At 43.3% G+C, this 20,000-nt stretch overlaps 1 protein-coding gene across 2 annotated transcripts in view; it reads left to right on the forward strand.

Moving 5' to 3' along the window:
* Positions 1–20,000, forward strand: part of kcnip1b (Kv channel interacting protein 1 b) — a 25,929-nt gene that overhangs the window by 4,455 nt on the left and 1,474 nt on the right. Inside the window, exons 1-7 of one of the 2 annotated variants that reach the window (XM_027028051.3) lie at positions 9,532–10,078; positions 17,945–18,069; positions 18,493–18,562; positions 18,664–18,734; positions 18,846–18,953; positions 19,254–19,358; positions 19,475–19,537. In XM_027028051.3, coding sequence (XP_026883852.1) covers positions 10,021–10,078; positions 17,945–18,069; positions 18,493–18,562; positions 18,664–18,734; positions 18,846–18,953; positions 19,254–19,358; positions 19,475–19,537 — 600 coding nt within the window. In that variant the 5' untranslated portion in view covers positions 9,532–10,020. Of the gene's footprint in view, positions 1–9,531; positions 10,079–17,944; positions 18,070–18,492; positions 18,563–18,663; positions 18,735–18,845; positions 18,954–19,253; positions 19,359–19,474; positions 19,538–20,000 lie in introns of those variants that run through there. The other variant, XM_027028049.3, reaches the window with a different exon arrangement.

Raw genomic sequence — 20,000 nt, forward strand, 5'->3', positions numbered from 1 at the left:
TGTGTGTGTGTGTGTGTGTGTGTGTGTGTCTATGTGTGTGTGTGTGTGTGTGTGTCTGTGTGTGTGTCTCTGTGTGTGTGTGTGTGTGTGTGTGTGTGTGTGTGTGTGTGTGTGTGTGTCTCTGTGTGTGTGTGTGTGTGTGTGTGTGTGTGTGTGTGTGTGTGTGTGTGTGTGTGTGGAGGGGGTGGGTATGTGCCTGTTGGTTAGCACTGGAAGAGTAGGTAGATGGAACTAGCTGTAGTGTGGGACTGCAGTGATGAGCACAGCTCTGAGCCTCAGAGGGGCTTTGCAATCCTGTATATTATTTCTGGTAATCTATTCACAAAACAAAGCTTTATGTAATAAATGGGAAAAACATCTCCTCCTTATCCACCCCCTCTGTCTCTCTCTCTCTCTCTCTCTCTCTCTCCCCCTCCCTCTTTTCCTCCTGTTTGTTCAGTGATTGGCTTTTTCTGTTTCACACTGGAAAACAGCGCAGGTGTCAGATCTTCAACTCTCTCTCTTATGTAAATATAGCATCAGGAAGCATGGGCTCACATTCCTATCCACCCCCACCTCTCACTGTAACCGAACATATTCCAGCCTGCCTACGCTGCTTTCAATAACCCAAATGTATTCCGTCCCTCTCACACACTTTCGATTCTCCGTCGTCTGTTTCCTCATTTTGCACAGAGCGTCGCGCGCTTGTGTGTGACCTGGTCCAGAAAGATAGCAAAAGAGAAGTAGAGAGAGAAGAGAGAGAAGAGAGAGAGAGCGAGAGAGAGAAAGAGAGAGGTGTTCTAGATAATCTTTGATTACCTACGATTACGTGTCCGTGTGTGTGTGTATGAAAGGGAGAACGGCGTTCTTTCAAAAAAGTTCTTACGGCTCTTATCCTAAAGGAAGTTCCGACTACATTCAGTCTGCGTAAGAAGTAAGAAAGAAAAGTAAGATTCACTTTAGCTCAGCTGTGTAGTTAACTGATCATGTGCAGAAACACACCACCACCCATAACATTCAGTCAAGCGCAGGCGTGAGAGCGCCCCGCTGCCAGTACCTCCGTTAGACGGTGGCAGCTTTGCACGTGGCACTTGTTTATGTTTGAGCTCCTGTTTCACGCAAGTCTCTGTATTTGGGTTTCTTGCCACGCCTCCCTCGGTGTGCGTTGTGCCTCATTTACCACATCACATCACATCAGGGTTGTAATGTGGTTATGCTTCCCCTTTATTCCTGCCCGCTCTGCGCCCGCGACGGCAGAGCAGTAAAATAAAAAAGATCATTATAAGGTCGACAAACATTCTGTTGATTGTTAATCTTATAATATGCTAATTATGCACCTTGTGATCTTGGAGACATGCCCTGTGCAAGGAGATTTTTTTTGCCATGTGTAACTCTGAAACCAAGTATATGATAACAACACCCTTAAACTTTTTTGACCTCCTGTAGATGTTCAATGTAACGTTTGGGTTTTTAAGGGTTAATGGTGGGGTATTCCTTCGATCTCCACTGATCTGAAATAAGGATGTGGTTTTGCATCACCTCACCGTGCTTAAACTGTTTGTGGGGAAGTTTGTCTCTTATCTGTTAAGATTTGATGCATTTTTTTTTTTGCCCTTCAACGTTTTAAAACAGTTGTTAATGTACAGATCCAAAGCAGTAATGAACAGTAAGTGAGCTGATGAATTTGTGGCCTGTATGTGTCTGTCTGTCTGTGCTGATTTTCAAAATATGGTGGGTGTGGGTATCTTGTGGGGAAGTGCATTTTGGATAAACATGTATCCATGGTTACCATTACTAACACCAGCTCTTTAAAAAGGGGTAGGTTGAAAGGGGAGAGAGAGAGAGAGAGAGAGAGAGAGAGAGAGAGAGAGAGAGAGAGAGAGAGAGAGAGAGAGAGAGAGAGAGAGAGAGAGAGAGAGAGAGAGAGAGAGAGAGAGAAAGAGAGAGAGAGAGAGAGAGAGAGAGAGAAAGAGGGGAACAGGAAAACTTCAGCACAACTGCAGTTCCTTGTGAGTGACTCAGGTGACACACACACAAAAAACCCACACACAAGGCCGAGTGATTTTAGGGGTCATTCGTGCACACTGGCACAGTATTTGTTGTACTTAGCTCAGAAACAAACACACAGATACACAAACTGACTGCAGTAAGAACAGACAGAGCTGATACATGCGTAACCAAGTATGGAAATGGCTGAATAGTGATGACAGTGCTTCAGATTGGGGCTGTTAAACATTCTCTCTCTCTGATTGTAACAAACCAGAACTGGCAGTGAAAAATTAAAAGTGGGGACACTTTTAATTTTTAAATCATTTCTCCTTCCTTTTCACGTAATCCTCCTTCCCCTTCCAGGTTATTTTTATCTTGTACATTAATGCGACATTTTTGCCGTCACTCTTCCTTTCCCTCTCTTTGCCTGTCTGCTGTTCATCCCTTCTTCTTGCTACACTTTTTTTCTCCTCTTTTCTCCTGTCTGCTCTCTATCTATCTATCTATCTATCTATCTAATCACTTCTCAGTCTTCCTTATGTAGATACTGTGGCTAATAACCTCCCCACCACTAGGAGGCACTGTGAACAAGTGTTGCCTTTAGGGTCATGCGATGAGATGTCTTCAACCTTGTGCTCAGTATCAGAGTACTTTATACTTTACATGTGAGGCCAGAGCAGATAGGATATGAGTAGAGCAGTGCAACACACCAATGGGATTTACATCACATCTATCGGCTGAGGCTGTGTGCTGTCAGATGACTCAGATGGACTCAGACCTTTGAATGTTAGCAAGCAGCAGACTCTGCAGACACAGCAAGCTGTCTGATAGTGGCTGCACTATCTCAGCACTGTGACTAAGTGGGACGTAATGGGTCTGGGGTGTACAGCTCTGGACTAAAACGCCTTGAAGGGGGAAATGCTTCTCCCTGCTGGCCAAACATCAGAATTGAACCTCCTCTAAAGTCTATAGCGTATCTTTTTCGTTTTCACAGTGCAGACAATTGTTTAACTAATATATTAGCACCAGTAATAACCTTTATTTGTTTTTGTTTTTACTTTAAACTGCTCTGTCACAGGCATTACCAGTTTCTGCCTGTTGTCTCATCAAATGAAAGTGTAACATTTGGGGGATTTTTTGGTTGTTTGTTTTGGCACATCACCCATCATATGTATAATAGATGTTAAATTTCATTATTCTACAGGGATCTAATTCAACGTGTGTGTGTGTGTGTGTGTGTGTGTGTGTGTGTGTCTCTGCGAGAGAGAGAGAGAGAGAGAGAGAGAGAGAGAGAGAGAGAGAGAGAGAGAGAGAGAGAGAGAGAGAGAGAGAGTGAGTGTGTGTGTAGTGAGAACTCTAAGTAGTGCACTGGTGGTTTCTTTATTATAATGATTGCTAATGTGTCTCTTAAAAGCCAAAGATCTGGAAAAGGGGCATCCTGATGTTCAAGAACAGGGATAAGAGATTGATCATGTCTTTCCAAAAATGTTTTGTCACGGTGCCACACTCCACCCATCTGAACTGCAATTCCCATGATGCCTCGGGAAATCACTAGAGATTGGCATCTCCAGAATATTGATATCGCTGGACTCTAATTAACCTTGCTGTATGTAAGTAGAACTGTGACAATTCCTCATTGCGAAGTACTGCCTCTTCTAGTATGCATACTGAGAGTTCTCAGTGTGTTGCTGTTCAGTTATTTTCTACCCGACCTGTTTATTTACCTGGTGGTCAAGGTTGTTCTAAATGAGAGAATTGAGAAATGTTCAATGAAAGTGCAGTTTTTCGTTTTGTGGAGTTTATACCAAGCTCTCATAGCTCATGCTATTGTTGGAATTTTGAAGTAGAGACGTTTGTGTTTAGCCATTACATTAGTGTGTGGACAGATGAAGATAAGACAGGATGCAAATCTGGGTGGGTTTTATTTGGATCCATGGGCTAATCATATCACCTGATAGTCTCTTTGTTTGATTTCTGTTGAAATCGATTAATTTGTTGAAAAGCAGTGCTGCTGTTGGCCGTCTGGCCCTGCTGCTTTATTGTTGGTCATGTGATTTAGGGCTTTGTAAAAGTCTTCTCATGCAATTGGATCTGCTAATATCTGTTTTTGGTCTTCTGTTAGTTTTGGTTGTTTGATATTTTTAAGAAAACATATTGATGTCTTCCAATTTTAATTTATGGTCTGGGACAGTGGTAGCTCAGTGCTTAAGGTACTTACATTGTAATTAGAAGGTTGCTGGTTCAAGCCTGAGCAAGCCCCTTAACCCTCATAGTTGTAAGTCACTTTGGATAAAGGTGTCAGCTGAATCTAATTTCTGAGTATGTTATTAATTTAATCTGATACATGCATAACTTTTCTTGTTGGGTCCTTAATAACTGGAATACTAGTTTTTTCTTTTTTAATGGGGTTTGTAATGAGTCAAATCTGAGCAAAAATTTGATTCTCATATTTATCTCATTTTTCATCAGGAATTTGTAGTTTTCGTAACTCATTTCGTGCTTCTTCTGTCTTATTTTCCTCTATTTTTTGCATTTTATTAATTTTTCTATATTCTTTTTCTGCATTATTTTTTCCTTATATGTAGTGTAGGAACTTATTCCCAGATTCCCATAATGTTGTGCCCTGGGTTTCTGGATAATCATCCATTCCTAGGAAGGATGCACCTTCTCTTTTAATGTAAGTGGTACATTCAGAATTGTTACATATGGATAGTGAATGGCATGAGCATGAATGATGTACTGGTGAACTCTCTTGTGGGTGTTTTAGAGTTACTCAAACACATTTCAGAAGAAAATTGGGCTGTCAGTATTTGGACTGTAGTTATTTGCAATAGTTATTGCATTGTTATTAATGGCAATATTTATTATAATGAATCAACCTCCAGGGTCAGTGATATTGGTATTATCTAAGAAAGTATTTTTTTCTAAATGAAACTATTTATTTAGCTTATGGACCCTGCATTGTTCAGTAATTATTTGATGTCCAGCATATCCAGAACAAATACAGAAATGGATACAGAATTTTGTCTCCTTCACTACATGCCCACCAGAGGCCAGTATTCCTCTACATACTGTGCAGGTTCACAGTAAAACCGCAGTCTTTGGACAAACGTGATATATTTAGAACCACATCTTGAGTGTGGCTTCGCAAATGTATCTCACTTATTGATTAGCTTGTTGCAATGGCGCCTGTAATGAGAGAACAGGACTTAAAAGATCCGCTGCTAACGTCTTGTTGCCAGATGCCGCAGGACATCTTCAGAGGTCTTGTGGAGTCCGTGTGGAGAGAAAGAAATTTAGAAGGAGAAAGATGTATATATATATATATACTTTTCATTGCACTCCTCCTCTCTTCTAACTCCTCTTTTCTTCTGTTTTTTTGTTTCTGTTTGTCATGCTGTCATCAGCCCATCATCTGCAGACTGCGTGAGTGTGAGTGAGTGTGTGTGAGTGTCTGCGCCCTTGTGCAGCGTGGTGTGTGAGCTGAGAGGTTCACCTCAGCATGAGCATGAGGCAGCTCTACGCTCTCCATGGGACTAATAGGCCAGAACTGATACCGCAGATGTTTCGAGTATTTTCATCGTTACCATTTTCAGTACAGACAGAGGTGTTAAAATGCTTATTTTTCAACATTTTCAATTCAAATACAGTTTTTCTCATATTTTTTAATAATATTCCCAAACTCAAGGCAAGTCAGAGCAATTACATATTGTGTCAATAAACTGAACTGAAATGGTTAAACATTTGACATTGTAATTCAGCGAACTGTTTCTTTATGTCAACTGATTAAAAACTGTTGCAGTGTTTTTATTCAATGTCATTGGATAAAAGCTCTTCGTTTCATCTTTAGGATCCATCAGCACAAAAGCTCAAGGCGTTTGAGGTTGAACGGATTCGCTCTCAGAGCCGTAACACGTCTGCAGGGCAGAGAGTGCAGTGAAATGACTTCTAGTGAAATGCAAAAAAGCTAAAAGCCACCAGTGATGCAGATAGGAACTATCAAGGTGTCAGGCATGCTTTCAGAAGCAACGTAGTCCTTAAACCATAGGCTGCATCTTTCCCCAAATCACTTTATTCCGTTCAACCAGTTTTTCTCTCTTTCTCAATCTCTCTCTCTCTCGCTCTCTCTGTCTATCTCTCTCTCTCTCTCCTGCTCTCTCTCATTCTCTCGGATCCCTCCAAGAGTTTCGAGAGGCAGACGCCACCTCCGTGTGATAGACAGAAAGACAAGAAAGCAGGGGAGAGTGTGGGAAAGGATGCTAGAGAGGTGAAGAAAGGATAGCAGATGAAAGAAAGTGCAAAAGGGATATCGCAAGTGAGCGAAGCCGTCCACAGCCGACAGAGAGAGGCAGGCAGAGAGAGAGAAGGCAAAGTACAACCACAGTAACGACAGACAGAGGCAGAAGTTGGAGTGGCTCTTGAAGATGGGTGTGGTGCTGGGGATCTTCTCCATGCACACTAAACAGGTGACCTACAAGAGAGGTAGGCAAGATTACAGCGATGACGTTTTCATATGTGCATTTAAGAACTGTCTTGGGGTTTAGCTATTCTGTTCTGATTAGCCTCCTGCCGTTAGTCCGAAGCTAGTTTCTGTGCTTTTACACAGGAGTCCAGCTGTTTAATTGAGTATGTCTGTTTGGTAGCTTAGTTCCTTTTTATCCTGAACAGGTTCCAAAATTTATTAATTCTGAGGGTGCCGGAGCAGAGGCGGTAGGCACCGTGGGTGTGAGGGTGGTGGAGTTTTTGATATATGGTTGCCCTGGCTCTATCCTTTTCACTAAGCAATTCATCGTGGGTTGTAAAAATGTCCAAGGCAGTATTATCTCCTCACGACTCCAGAGTTATCTCCTCACAACTCACAACTCCAGCCAACCCCAAACCAGTCTTTATATGAGGAGAGAAATTATAGAGTAGGAGAAATTGGAGAGAAACCACTGAGCAAAGAGAAACAAGGCAGCAGAGAGAGAGAGAGAGAGAGAGAGAGAGAGAGAGAGAGAGAGAGAGAGAGAGAGAATGGTGGCTGGTTGGCAACATTTCTTGCCTTGATGTTTAAATTAGTTCTCCTGTGTGGAGAGTGGCTGGGTGTGCTGCTCAGATGTGGTGAGCCAGGTTTCCTCTCTGCTGTGGTAGACGGTGTGGGAGCCATATGCTACCAGAAGCACTCCCACTGCTGCCAAACACAGAAGCAGGCAAACAGGAGTACCAAGCTAAACTCACGTGTTTGTGCATGCACACACCCCCGCAGACAGAGAGAGAGGGATGGAGGGATGGAGAAAGAGAGAGCGCACGAGAAAGAAAGAAAGAGACCTGAAACGTGGGTGCTGAGCCAAGAGGATTAAAAGGGATTGGGCAAGACAGCGAGCAAGTTTGAAGTCCTCCTTGAAAGGCCCAGGAGACCTCAGACTGCCAGCCCACCCAAATCCACCCACCCACCCGCTCACTCACCCGCCTGCCTGCCGGTCTGTGCGTTTGTGATTGGCTGAGGTGCAAACTGCACATAAGATGCACATCCCTGAGTTATGTAACCACGTCCAAACTGCCCTGCTGAGTGGCAGAGTGGTCCAGAATCCACAAAATCCCCAAAAAAGCCCCTCAGTCCCACTCATGGGGGTGGGGGGGTCTCAGTCCTAAGGGGTAGGGATCCAGTCCTGGAAGGTCTCAGTTCTGGGGAGTCCCAGTGCTGACACTGCTACTAAATACCTCAGTCAGCTAATCCACTCTTAACCTAGCAAACCTTCAAATAAGGTGGGACGCATCCACCATCATTTTATCTCATTAGGCAGAACCCTGCACTCCACCTTCCACCTTCTACCCAACCAATTCTCCACCCTCCACACAATCTAAACCTTCCATCCTCCACCCAACCATTTCCCCACCCTCCACACAATCTAAACCTTCCATCCTCCACCCAACCATTTCCCCACCCTCCACACAATCCACACCTTCTATCCTCCACCCAACCATTTCCCCACCCTCCACACAATCTAAACCTTTCACCCTCCACTGGAATGAATGTCTTTGGTCACCGTGGTGGATCAATTGGAATAGCATGTGTGGCTACAGCCGCTACCTTTGAATAAAATAACGTGCTCTGTGGCAGGGTGGTTTCATCTGCTTGTACATGGCTGATGGGATTGAGATCCCATCAGTCCACTGGAATGCAGGTTCCAGTTAAAGTGCTCATGTCTGAAAAGCAGTGTCAGTCATGCAGGATGTGGCAGGTAGGGGGCACTATTACCTAACCATTTGCGATGAAAGCCTAGTCAAACTGGGACTGGTACTGGGAGAATACTGGAGCTCGATAGGCCTGTTTGATGTGGGGTTGCCAAGGGAGGTCCTGATGTGGTTTAAGGGGTCAGTCCCACTTGCTTTCCATAGAGCTAAGCAGAAAGCTTCCAGAATTCCTCATTACAAGCTTCTGATGGGCCAGACTTTATTTTCTGTGATTGGTGTAGTAAGATATCTAGTTTCCTTATCTGTGTTCCTGTGTTCTGTGTTTTAAGTCCATCTGTGTTCCACCCAGTACTTAAATTATCTTGGCCCCACATACACCCCACCGCCACCAGAGCCCATACGACACACACCCCACTACCACCACACACACCCCACTACCACCACACACACCCCACTACCACCACACACACCCCAACTTCCCCACAGCCCCTCACTTCAGTATCTCTAATGGGAAATAGAAACTCATACAGCCACACTGCCTAATGAGGGAGAAGATGAGAAAAACTGGTGGAGCTGGTGAACTGAGGATGCTTTGCTTTGCATTTAATATTTCTGCGCGCACGCACACACACACACACACACACACACACACACACACACACATATACATACACATACACATACACACACACACACACACACACACACACACACACATATACATACACATACACACACACACACACACACACACACACACACACTAACTACTGTGGCTAACTCAAACCAAATGCATCCATAATGCATACAAGTATCTGTATACATACGTGCACAAAGTAATCTCTGTAATCTCAGTGGACTAAGAATGAATCTGTAATGATTTATAAGACACCCATTTAATGAACTTGAAACAGCCAAGCTGCATGCACATATTGCAAACACCACATGTATGGACACATGCACACACGTAAACATATGCAGTACATATATTCTGAGGTTTGGGGTTTTTATCAAATTCAGTATGATGACTCATTCCTATCCGGGTGCGTGTGTCTAAGAGAGAGAGCAATGGGACTTTTTAGGTAGATACTACACACAGGCTGTGTAGGGTGTGTGTGTGTGTGTGTGTGTGTGTGTGTGTGTGTGTGTGAGAGCACAGTGAGACTCATGAGGACATTGCTACACACAGGTTGTGTGTGTGTGTATGGAACAAGAGCAAAGGAAAGACAAGATGAAGATAGGTGGTGTGTGCGTAAGTGCGATACACGCTTACACACACCACACGCTTCTCCATTTCACTGCTCTCAGCCTGACAGTACAGCGACAGCGTCTACTGTCAAACAAGGCAAAGGGTGAACGAGGGAGCGAGGGAGAAAGATAAAGAATGAGGGAGAAAGCCAGAGACAGGGGAGAGAGAGAGCGAGGGAGAGAGAGAGAGAGAGAGAGAGGTGGGGGAGAAAGTGAGAGACAGATAAATAGAGAGTGGGCGAGAGGAGAGGAGAGAGGATAGGAAGACAGAGTAAGGAGAGAGTGAGAGAGAGAGAGAGAGAGAGAGAGAGAGAGAGAGAGAGAGAGGGGATACAGGCAATTGGGGAGGACTGTGTAGGAGGAGTGAGCAGAACGGGAACCCATGTGAGCTTTCAGGAGGAACATTTGCATGTTCTCATTCATTCACAACTCAGACCCAGAGTAGAGAGGGAGCAGGCAGAAGCCTGGCTGAACACCGAAGAAGAACACAGAAAGAGATAGAGAAAGACTGAGAGAGAGAGAGAGAGAGAGAGAGAGAGAGAGAGAGAGAGAGAGAGAGAGAGAGAGAGAGAGAGAGCAAAGGGGTGAAAAGGCAGACTGCACGCTGGATAGTTTGAGGACCCCGTCAACATGGGGGCTGTGGTGGGTATGCTGACCATGCAGACCAAGCAGAGACAGCCATCCCGAGGTATGTGCCTAGCACGGCTGCACAAGACACACACACACACACGCACGCACGCACGCGTGCACACACACACACACACACACACACACACGCACACACACGCGCGCACATTCACACGTGGTCAGGAACTACGGCACAGTACACTGGAGTGGCAGCCAGAGGGAGAGTGCGCACACAGTTTACCTGATGGTCAAACTGCGTGGTGTTTCACAGAGCGATAATGTGAAAATTGCATGTGAAGATGTCAGAATTGATGGGGGATGGAACATGGATAGAAGGGAATGGAGCAGAGAGAGAGGAAAGTGTTCATGAAGGAGTATCTGCATCTCATTCAAATCACTGTGCATGGTGCAAAAGAATAGCTTGACGTGTGAGTGTTTGTGCATGCATGTGTGCACGTTTGTACGTGAGCTGGCAGTTTAACGCCCTGCTCACATGCTGTCTCTCTTCCTGTCCACATGCACTGTGCCACTGTTGTCATGGAGACAGATTTGTGAGGACTGTGTGGAGGATTTTTTTTAATAATGCCTATGGATGATAAGATAGATATTACTGCATTACGGACCACGACATAGTCTATAGCTGATCCCACAACAGCTCATAAAGTCCACTACAGTGGAAAAACAAAGACGCATAAATATGGATGTAATGACTGATCCAGAGACTTACAATCTAATCTAATCCACTTTCAGTCTGAAGCAAATGCAGCACTAAAATAGTATAACAGAAATTACTATTCTATTATTCTTATCTTGATAAGAAGGCCAGTCTGATTGATTAATGAGCTTTCTACATAGATTTTACAGTCCAGTGCTCCAGGTCTGTTAGTAGTGACAGGTGTATTCCCTTTCTGGCAGCTTCTCATGAATATACATGTTGGTGCATGAGTTCAGACTCTGTGATGGAGAGTCCATGGCCTTTAGTCCAACATAGTAGGGGGGGAAATGTGCCTTAGGCAGTGCCCTGCAGAGGCTTGCTGGGATTCATTGGGATGCATTACCAAACAAAATAAATATACCTCGATTGTCTCGATTGTCTCGATCCTGTTGTGCCATGTTTGTATCAGTAAGTGGATTTCACTCTTTGTGGTTCTCCGCCTGTTCCGGAGTCCCTGACCTCTGCTCTGCATGGGCAGTTGGTATAAGATGGCTGCTTCGGCAGAGGTGAATTCTTTCTGTCCTGATAGCTGCCATGACATTGCTGTGTTTCTGGGAAAGGCATCTTACTATGTGATCACTCTTCACTGGCCACTTATCACTGTGGAGAAAAAGACCTTCCATTCAGGGGAATTCAGCTTTGCTCTGAGAGCTCTCTCTCTCTCTCTCTCTCTCTCTCTCTCTCTCTCTCTCTCTCTCTCTCTCTCTCTCTCTCTCTCTCTCTCTTACTTTTTCTAAAGACTAATTACTGATTCACTCATTAACATATAACTTGCCTGCAAGACATTAAAGCCCAGCTGTTTCCTTAACCATATAGAATGCTGTTATGGGATTCGGAAACTCTCCCAAAATGGAAATAATTTGTCTTAAGTAGGTGTTATATGACAGGTGTTATAAATCCTTCATGACAGCTGACATATACCTCCATAAACATTGGCAAGTGTTGGAGATAAGGACGTGGTCTTTAATGCATCCTTATTCTCCTGTGGCAGACATGCTGTACCAGGAAACAAAACCTGTAACAGGTATGTGGTCCCAATCCAATAAACAAACAAAGAGTTTTAAACTCAAAGCAGGCCCTGTAATCTCAGTGAAACAACTAGGTGACATTTCCGTGATGTAATAAGGGGAAATGATTCTGCTTGTGGCTATAATCTTTCTTCTGCACAATGTTATGTGTGCTAATGTCTGTGTATGTCTATCTAGGTTAAGGAACATATGACTGTAGTATCCTTCCTGTTTCTATAGCTTAGCTAAAACACCTACTGAGGGTTGGAAACAGCCAAAATAACGAGTCTCTCTGAGCCAGCCAGACTCTCTGTAGATACACCACTCTCTCTTCCCGGCTGTCCCGCTCTGTATTAGAGTGTAGTTCTGGAGCACACTTACTGACAGCTCTGGGTTTATGTACCAGTCATTCTGTTCTGTTTCAGGGTTTATTTCCTTTCTTTTGGGTGGAGGGGTGCTTTTTATTCCTCTATATACTCAGTTCAGACTGCGTGTGTGTGTGTGTGTGAGTGTGTGAGTGTGTGTGTGTGTGTGTGTGTGTGTGTGTGTGTGTGTGTGTGTGTGTGTGTGTGTGTGTGTGAGAGAGTATCTCCTGCTCTGTTGTGCTGTGCTCTCACATTTCCATTTCAGTTTTATTCTGAATCTCCCCATATTACCCACAGGCAAAATGAGTGAAATATATGGAATAATGTTAGAAGAATCACATATCACATGTAATATACAATAATTTAAAAAATATGTAATATAGAATTGGTATTTCATGGTCAAATTATAATAGTGCCTTGACTAGGTACCTAACATTAGTTTTTCTAAATTTAAATGACACACATTTCAGGACACAGTAACTCTGTTTTGAAATGCCTGAACACATTTATCAAAACCTTTTACACATTTTATAAATCCTTATACACTGCAAGCAAAAACACTTATTTCAAACTCATGAACTGTCACGTCTTCTATTCAGGCTCAGCCAAACACAAACTACACTACCCATAAGACCCTAGTTCAAACCAGTTTAGCTAACAATTAACTGCACTTGTATCTAGTTTTCCCCCATGTGTTCAAATATATAAACTCAGTTCATCCAGTCTCTCATTGCAAAGTCTGGGCTGCCTGCCTTGAGCGATGGTGTTCTTTGTCTGCTATTCTTGTATCTACTCTTGATGCCTGATTTTGGATTTGCTCTTTTGCCTGCTCCATGTTGGATTCATTGGCTCATCACCTGTTTGCTGGATAATACCTCTGCTTGTGTTTTGACTACGCATTTGGATTGCCTCTTTTTCATTATAAATCTATTTTTACCCGAGTCCGTCTCTGCTCAAAAAAACTGATATGAACACTTTAATCAAAATGAAACACTTAGACAAAAATGCCAAGTATTAAATAAATTTCTACAACCATGTTTTTTACACTGTACCAAAACATTAAGAATACAGCAGTGTACATGTTGCTATTTTTGCTACATCTATAGAGTTAATTGTCCAATGAACAAAAAAGTATGTAATTATTTAATGGGTTAGTTGCGGTGTTAGACAGTCAATTCATTGCAATTGCATGCAGTTCTCTGAATAGTTATTGGCTATTCCTATATACATAGTGTGAGAGGTGATATATGTACTGAACAGAGACACTGTCCTGACATGCTGGAGACCTGAACGGGAAGTACACATAGCGAACAGCATCCTGGCATGCTGGAGGCCTTCGTGTTTCCTGACCAGAATCCTGAAGCAGCTACTTCCTGTCTCTAACCACCTCAGTCAGCGAGCCCGCAACAGGTCGCGTGTATTGACTTGAAGTGGGACTAGAACTGCTTCAGATTCTCTTATCCATTCTTCCTCTCCTGTTTCTCTGGCCTTTCCACAAACTTCTCACACTAATTACTGTTTCTTCCTGGTACTGTCAGTTACTGTTTAGTTGTGCGTGTTCATTCTTTCTTAGAAGTTCAGTGGATAATCATTGGCTGGAAGGGTTAGACAGGTCATTCTTTATGTACATATGACACATCCATCTTTGTGCATTTCTACAACATATACAAATCCATCTATAAATATCCATCTGTACGTTTTCAAACACATTAGTCTGTCTCTGCCACTGTGCATAATATTTTTCATGGAAAATAACATTTTGATTTGTCTACACACCTAAAACTAGAGGAGACCAGCTAAGTGTAGTGCAAAGACCAGCTGTGCAGAGTTTGCCCTGAGGTCTCAGTTCTGTTACTGACTCCCAAGCTCATTAGATTTTCTGTCATACTAAAATATGGCATTAGAGTTTGTCATGAAAATTGTGCTTAGACACTGACAGGTGTATGCAGTGTTTTGTAAAAAAAAGTGTGTAGGGAGTCAAGGCTAATAAAATGTGTGTCAAGCTTTACACTGACACAGGTAAAATACATCCAGACTTCAGTAACTGAGAATTATGTGTCGGTGTTTAATAACAAATTGTTATTAAAAATGGGTTATCAAGAAAAACTGATTCATATAGTAAAATCTCTGTATGTATAGAAATCTTAAGTGAAATGGGCTTATTTGAAAAACTGTGCATATAAAAGGGCCAAAAATGTGTATATATATATATATATATATATATATATATATATATATATATATATATATATATATATATATATATACAGTTTAATATATAATACTCCTAATGATGTATGATCTTTTGTGCATGGACGCATCCATACTGTTCCCCCCAAGCCCAGAGGAAAATGCCCCATGTCTTCCCCTGATCTTCACACCCCTAGAGGGGTGTCTCTCTCAGCTCTCACGTCCATGAGTTTCATGTGTTACAGTCTTGTGTTACTTGACTCCAGCATGTTCTTCGCCGCGCCACCCCCTCCTTGCGTTCTCATTATCTCTGTCTCTCAGTTCCGCAGATGTGGTAATGAGAGGTAAGAGGACATTTAACTGCTTTAGCCTTAACTGAAGGAGTGAGCAGCTCTGGCATTTAATTATCCGCAACTTCCAGCCTTAGGGAGCTATTTTATGAAGCAAGCTTTCTCAGCCAGAGCGCATAAATCAAATAACAAGGTCACCCAATAAGAGAAGAGTTTGAAAGCTGTTGAAAGCTGATTCCCAGCTGTTAGAGTGATTGTGCAGTTGTTAACCCAACCCACCCCCCACAGCTGACTGCACAACTTGTGGGTGGCTAAGGCGTTTCTATGGAGATGGATGCTGAGAAGGGTGAAATGTGGGAAACGGAGATTACAGACGAAGGCAAACATATATAAAGCAATAAGAACTGTGCCAAAGAGAAGCAGAATGAATACAGATGTCACCACATAAAAATGGATGATGCTCTGTGGGCCCCCCAGTGGAGAGCTGGGGAAAAACACCACACTGCACCTTTAACGCTCCAATTAACACATCCTCACTGGCTGTTCCCAGAGGCCACTATGTAGCTGCATTTGGTGACTGTTCTTAAAGAACAGGTTTGCTATTTTGCAACCTGTAACTATTAAAACCATTGATTCCCTGTTGTTTATGTTCATGATCATATGAAATTTACTATGGCAATTGAAAGTAGTTCTACAAATCAAGTTTGATAGTACAGTAAGACCTGCCCAAACACTACCAGTCAAAAGTTTAGGGTCACCCAGAAAATGTAAAATTTTTCATGGCACCTCATACATTTGTACGTCAAAAGTGTTTCAAAATTATTATAAATTATAGTCAAAACACTGACAAGCTGAGAAATAATTATAAGACTTTTAATATTGAAACTCTGCTTTCACCAAAGAATCTGCAATTTGCAGCAATTTTAGTCCTGCAGACCTCTAGCATTGTACCTGCCAGTTTGTTATCTGGAGATCCCATGCTATATGAAGAACCCCCCACAAGATGACTTGGCATGATGGGTACTTCTTACGTACCATTCAGTGAAGTTCATCCCACAACAGATCAGTAGGCATGAGATCAGCTGACTGCACCGGCCACTCCATTATGTTAAGAACTGGTGTTTGGGATGGGACTGGTGTTTTCACTGTTGAAGATGGTACTGGTATTTTCACTGTTGATGGTAACACTGGTGTTTTCACTGTTGATGATGGGACTGGTGTTTTCACTGTTAATGGTGAGACTGGTGTTTTCACTGTTGATGATGGTACTGGTGTTTTCACTGTTGATGGTAACACTGGTGTTTTCACTGTTGATGATGAAACTGATGTTTTCACTGTTGATGGTGAGACTGCTGTTTTCACTGTTGATGGTGAGACCAGAGAATTCACCATTTTGCTAGCAGCATTTAATAAACCTGTCATTTGTGCACCTGTGAGGCATCTGTTCCTCACACTCAAGACTGATGTTCTGCTCCTTCTATGTCTTCTTCCATCCTGATTCTGTAAAGGGAGTAAAACACACATACGCCTGTGTGAGATCTTCACTACTCTAAAAATGTCTTAGATGGAATGGTCTTCATAGTCAGAACAAGAATAGTCAGAGAAGTTTTAGAAGAAAGTTTTTCTGGCCATTTCAAGGCTGTAATCAAACCCACAAAGGCTGCTCCAGGTACTCCACCGGCCTAATGAAAGATGTACTGCTCCTTTAATGAGAATGGCAGTTTTCTGCTGTGCCAGCATAGTGGTAAGAGTTATTAGCCTATTCACCTGGTAAATGTGGATAAGCTGATGCAATGTGCATTTGGAACACATCAGTGATGTTAGCTGAAAACGTGCCTCTGTATGCCTATGTAGATATTCCATTAAATCCCTAGTTTTCTTTACAATAATCCTTTACAATATTAACAATATATTGACGGTAGTTTATTTCTATTATTTGATGGGACTGGTGTTTTCACTGTTGATGGTGAGACTGGTGTTTTCACTTTTGATGATGGGACTGGTGTTTTCACTGTTGATGGTGAGCCTGGTGTTTTCATTGCTGATTTCATTAGACTAAGGTCTTGTGATTGTAAAACATGAAGAATAATTTAAAAGAGATATATACAAAATAACAAACCTATTTTTTTTTAACCCAGATTAGCATATACCTAGCAAGCACAAAGTGTACACATTAGTCATGACCAGACTGATGTTCATACCACCAGCACCACTTCTCTCCTGCCAGCAGGGGGCACCGTTTCCACCCGGAGCCCTCAGGAGAGGAGCAGAGGCAATAGGCAAGACAATTACGCCCAGCCCATTAAATATCCTGTCCCTGAACTGTCCAAACTAGTTCATCAAACCCACAGAGCCCACCGTGTGTTTGAAGAGAGCTGGATTGGGAGAGACCACCCAAGAAAAGCATGGCCTCTAGAGAACTGTTTTGAATGAGCTGTATTATCCATAAGTTACCTTACCCCACAATGTCAGTTCAACTCTAGCTAAGCTGACCCAGTGGCCTTTAACCAGGCAGATGTCTTTGGATGTCCCAAGCCCTTACTTGTTGCTCTGTTCATGCCTTTCTCCCCAGTATAGTGTCACTGTACTTACGACATCTGGCAGACCCTCTTATTCAGAGGAACGTACATGTTTATCAGTATGATATTCTCCCCGGGAGTCAAGCATGCATCCTCAGTGTTGCTGGCAGAGAGCGAAGACAGTCGAGTGATTTCAAGTTCATTTCCTTGGCGGCTCCGTGAAGTGAGAGTGCGCAGGGTGTGTGCGCGTGAGGGAGGCCTGGTCTGTCCCGAACAACATGCTGTGGTTTTTTTTTTATCTTTTTCTTTTGATTAGAAGCAGTGTATTCGCGCTCCACTTCCACTAAGGAGCCGCCCCAGCCTGTGCGCAGCCCACCCTGCACGCCTTCTGTTGTTGTAAATTCTTAGCTGTGAGGGGGAACTTGAAGGGCTCTTTGTCGGTTCTTTTTTCTGCTCTGACTTGTGTTCATGGTCAGGAGTTGTAATGAGCAGAAAGAAGTGCACCTCCAGTCAGCTACTTCTGTACCAGAGGCCTCTAGCTGACCCGATAAATCAATAGATCTCCCCTAATAAAGTTCCAAGCTCCATCAACCTATTGCAGTCTTCAACTCTACCCACTAAACCACTCTCTCACTGTCTCTCTCTCTCTGACTCTCTCTCTCTCTCTCTCTCTCTTACACACACACACACACACACACACACACTTTCTCATTCTTGCTGTCCTTCCTTTTCTCTCTTTGACTCTGCTTATTCCTCTTTCTCTCTGTTTGTCTGTATCTGTTTTTATCCCTGTTTCTTTCTCTCTGCCCTTCTCTCGCTCTCTCTCTCTCTCTCTCTCTAGATAAGGTCGATGATGAGCTGGAGATGACTATGGTGTGCCATCGTCCCGAGGGACTCGAGCAGCTTGAGGCTCAGACCAATTTTACCAAGCAGGAGCTCCAAGTCCTCTATCGCGGCTTCAAAAACGTATGTGCTGCCATCCAGCTGCATGTCTCCCTCCCCAGCCGTCCAGCTATATAGCTCCGCCCCTGTTATATAGCTCCGCCCCTGTTATATAGCTCCGCCAGTGCTGCATAGTTCATCCATATATGTTGCCTATGCAGCTCTGTTTGTGTCACAACTCATCTTGGTGTATGAACACTGATTTTTGATTCTCATCATTTAGGTTGTTATTCTGTCTGTACCGGCCTGTAGCAAGAGGCACTAAGCCTACCATATGTCATAACACCAGCAATTACACGCTGCGTTGCTTGTGCGCGCACACACACAAACACAAACACACGCATGTGCCTGCCAAAATGCCCCCAGAAGTATGAATGTTTGCCAACACAAGCACAACAAACCAAGCCTATTCTTTTACTCCACTAATGATGGCGCTCGGGGCCACAGGAGTGTCCCAGTGGAGTGGTGAATGAAGAGACGTTCAAACACATCTACGCACAGTTCTTCCCCCATGGCGGTATGTTCCCTTTTTACTCAAAAAAAAAAACACAAAAAATGTGGCACCTCACATGGCAAGTAGCTCACGACTCCTGTGACCCTGACCCATCTCTGTTTCAGATGCCAGCACATATGCTCATTATCTGTTTAACACCTTCGACACAGCGAATAACGGCTCCATAAAGTTCGAGGTAGGGACACACGCTGCCTACATGTACCCACTTCGTGGGCCTGCCCGCTATTGAAGGGCAGATGCCGATATATGAGATTCATACAAGGCTTCTCTGTGCATCTTGGTCAAGGAGTTTGTGACAGGGTTGTCCACTCTCCTGAGAGGGTCAGTCCAGGAGAAACTGGAGTGGACTTTTCACCTGTACGACATCAACAGAGATGGATTCATCAGCAAAGAGGTGCACATGCATGAGTTAATCGCTTAATAAAATAATAGCCATTTTTAATCTGTGGCATACTATTTCATGCTTAACGGAAAACTGCACAATGCTAATTGGTGCTCCAGTGTCCAATACTAAGTACTTTAGTCTCGCAGGTCCAAGACAAAACCTGTAGAAGCCAAATTTGTCTACTAAACGTGTCTTGGCCGATGGCAACTGCTCATGAATATGCATAATGTCATAACTGATTACAGTTGAGCTAACTGAAAAATTTCAGCATATTGAAAGTTCCCCTTGAACTCTGCCTTTCAATGGCAGGAGATGACAGAGATTGTACGGGCCATCTACGACATGATGGGGAAGTACACTTATCCCGCCCTGAAAGGAGATGTTCCCAAACAGCACGTGGATGCCTTCTTCCAGGTCAGGACTGCAGAGGAAAGGCTGTGACATTTCAGCATTCACGTATTTGATGTGAAAATGTCAATAACACCAATGATGCCTTAATGTGCCCCGCCCCCCATTCTCCGACGTTACAGAAAATGGACAAGAATAAAGACGGAGTCGTGACCCTGGAGGAGTTTGTCCTAGCTTGCCAGGAAGTATGTAGTCTTCTTCGTGCCGACATCCTCGAGATTCTCCTGCAAACACTAACAAGCCCGGATTGTAGCGTCATACCTGCGCTAATCTATGTACATGCGTGTCTGCCTGTGTGGCTAACTCTGTCCCTGTGTCTACCTGTGCGCCTGTGTCTACCTGTGCACCTGTATGTCTAACTGTGTCCGTGCATGTCTATCTGTGTATCTGTGTCTACCTGTGTATTTACCTGTGCAGCTGTTTTCCCCTGATGCAGTGTGCTGCTTAATGCACAGGTTTTAAGAATTCAGCTCTCAGCTTCTATAGCCTAAAGTCCATTATAATAGCGTTTGTCAAAATATTGTGACTATTTTACTCATTCAATACCTAAACAAGAAAAAATGCATCATAATTATGTGACTAGATACCATTACAGAGCATTAGCTTGATAGGTGCTCTTTATGTATTGCAATAGAAGTACTAATCTGG

Source organism: Electrophorus electricus, chromosome 19, assembly GCF_041902795.1.
Source record: "Electrophorus electricus isolate QZ-2024a chromosome 19, ASM4190279v1, whole genome shotgun sequence".
NCBI lineage: Eukaryota > Metazoa > Chordata > Actinopteri > Gymnotiformes > Gymnotidae > Electrophorus > Electrophorus electricus.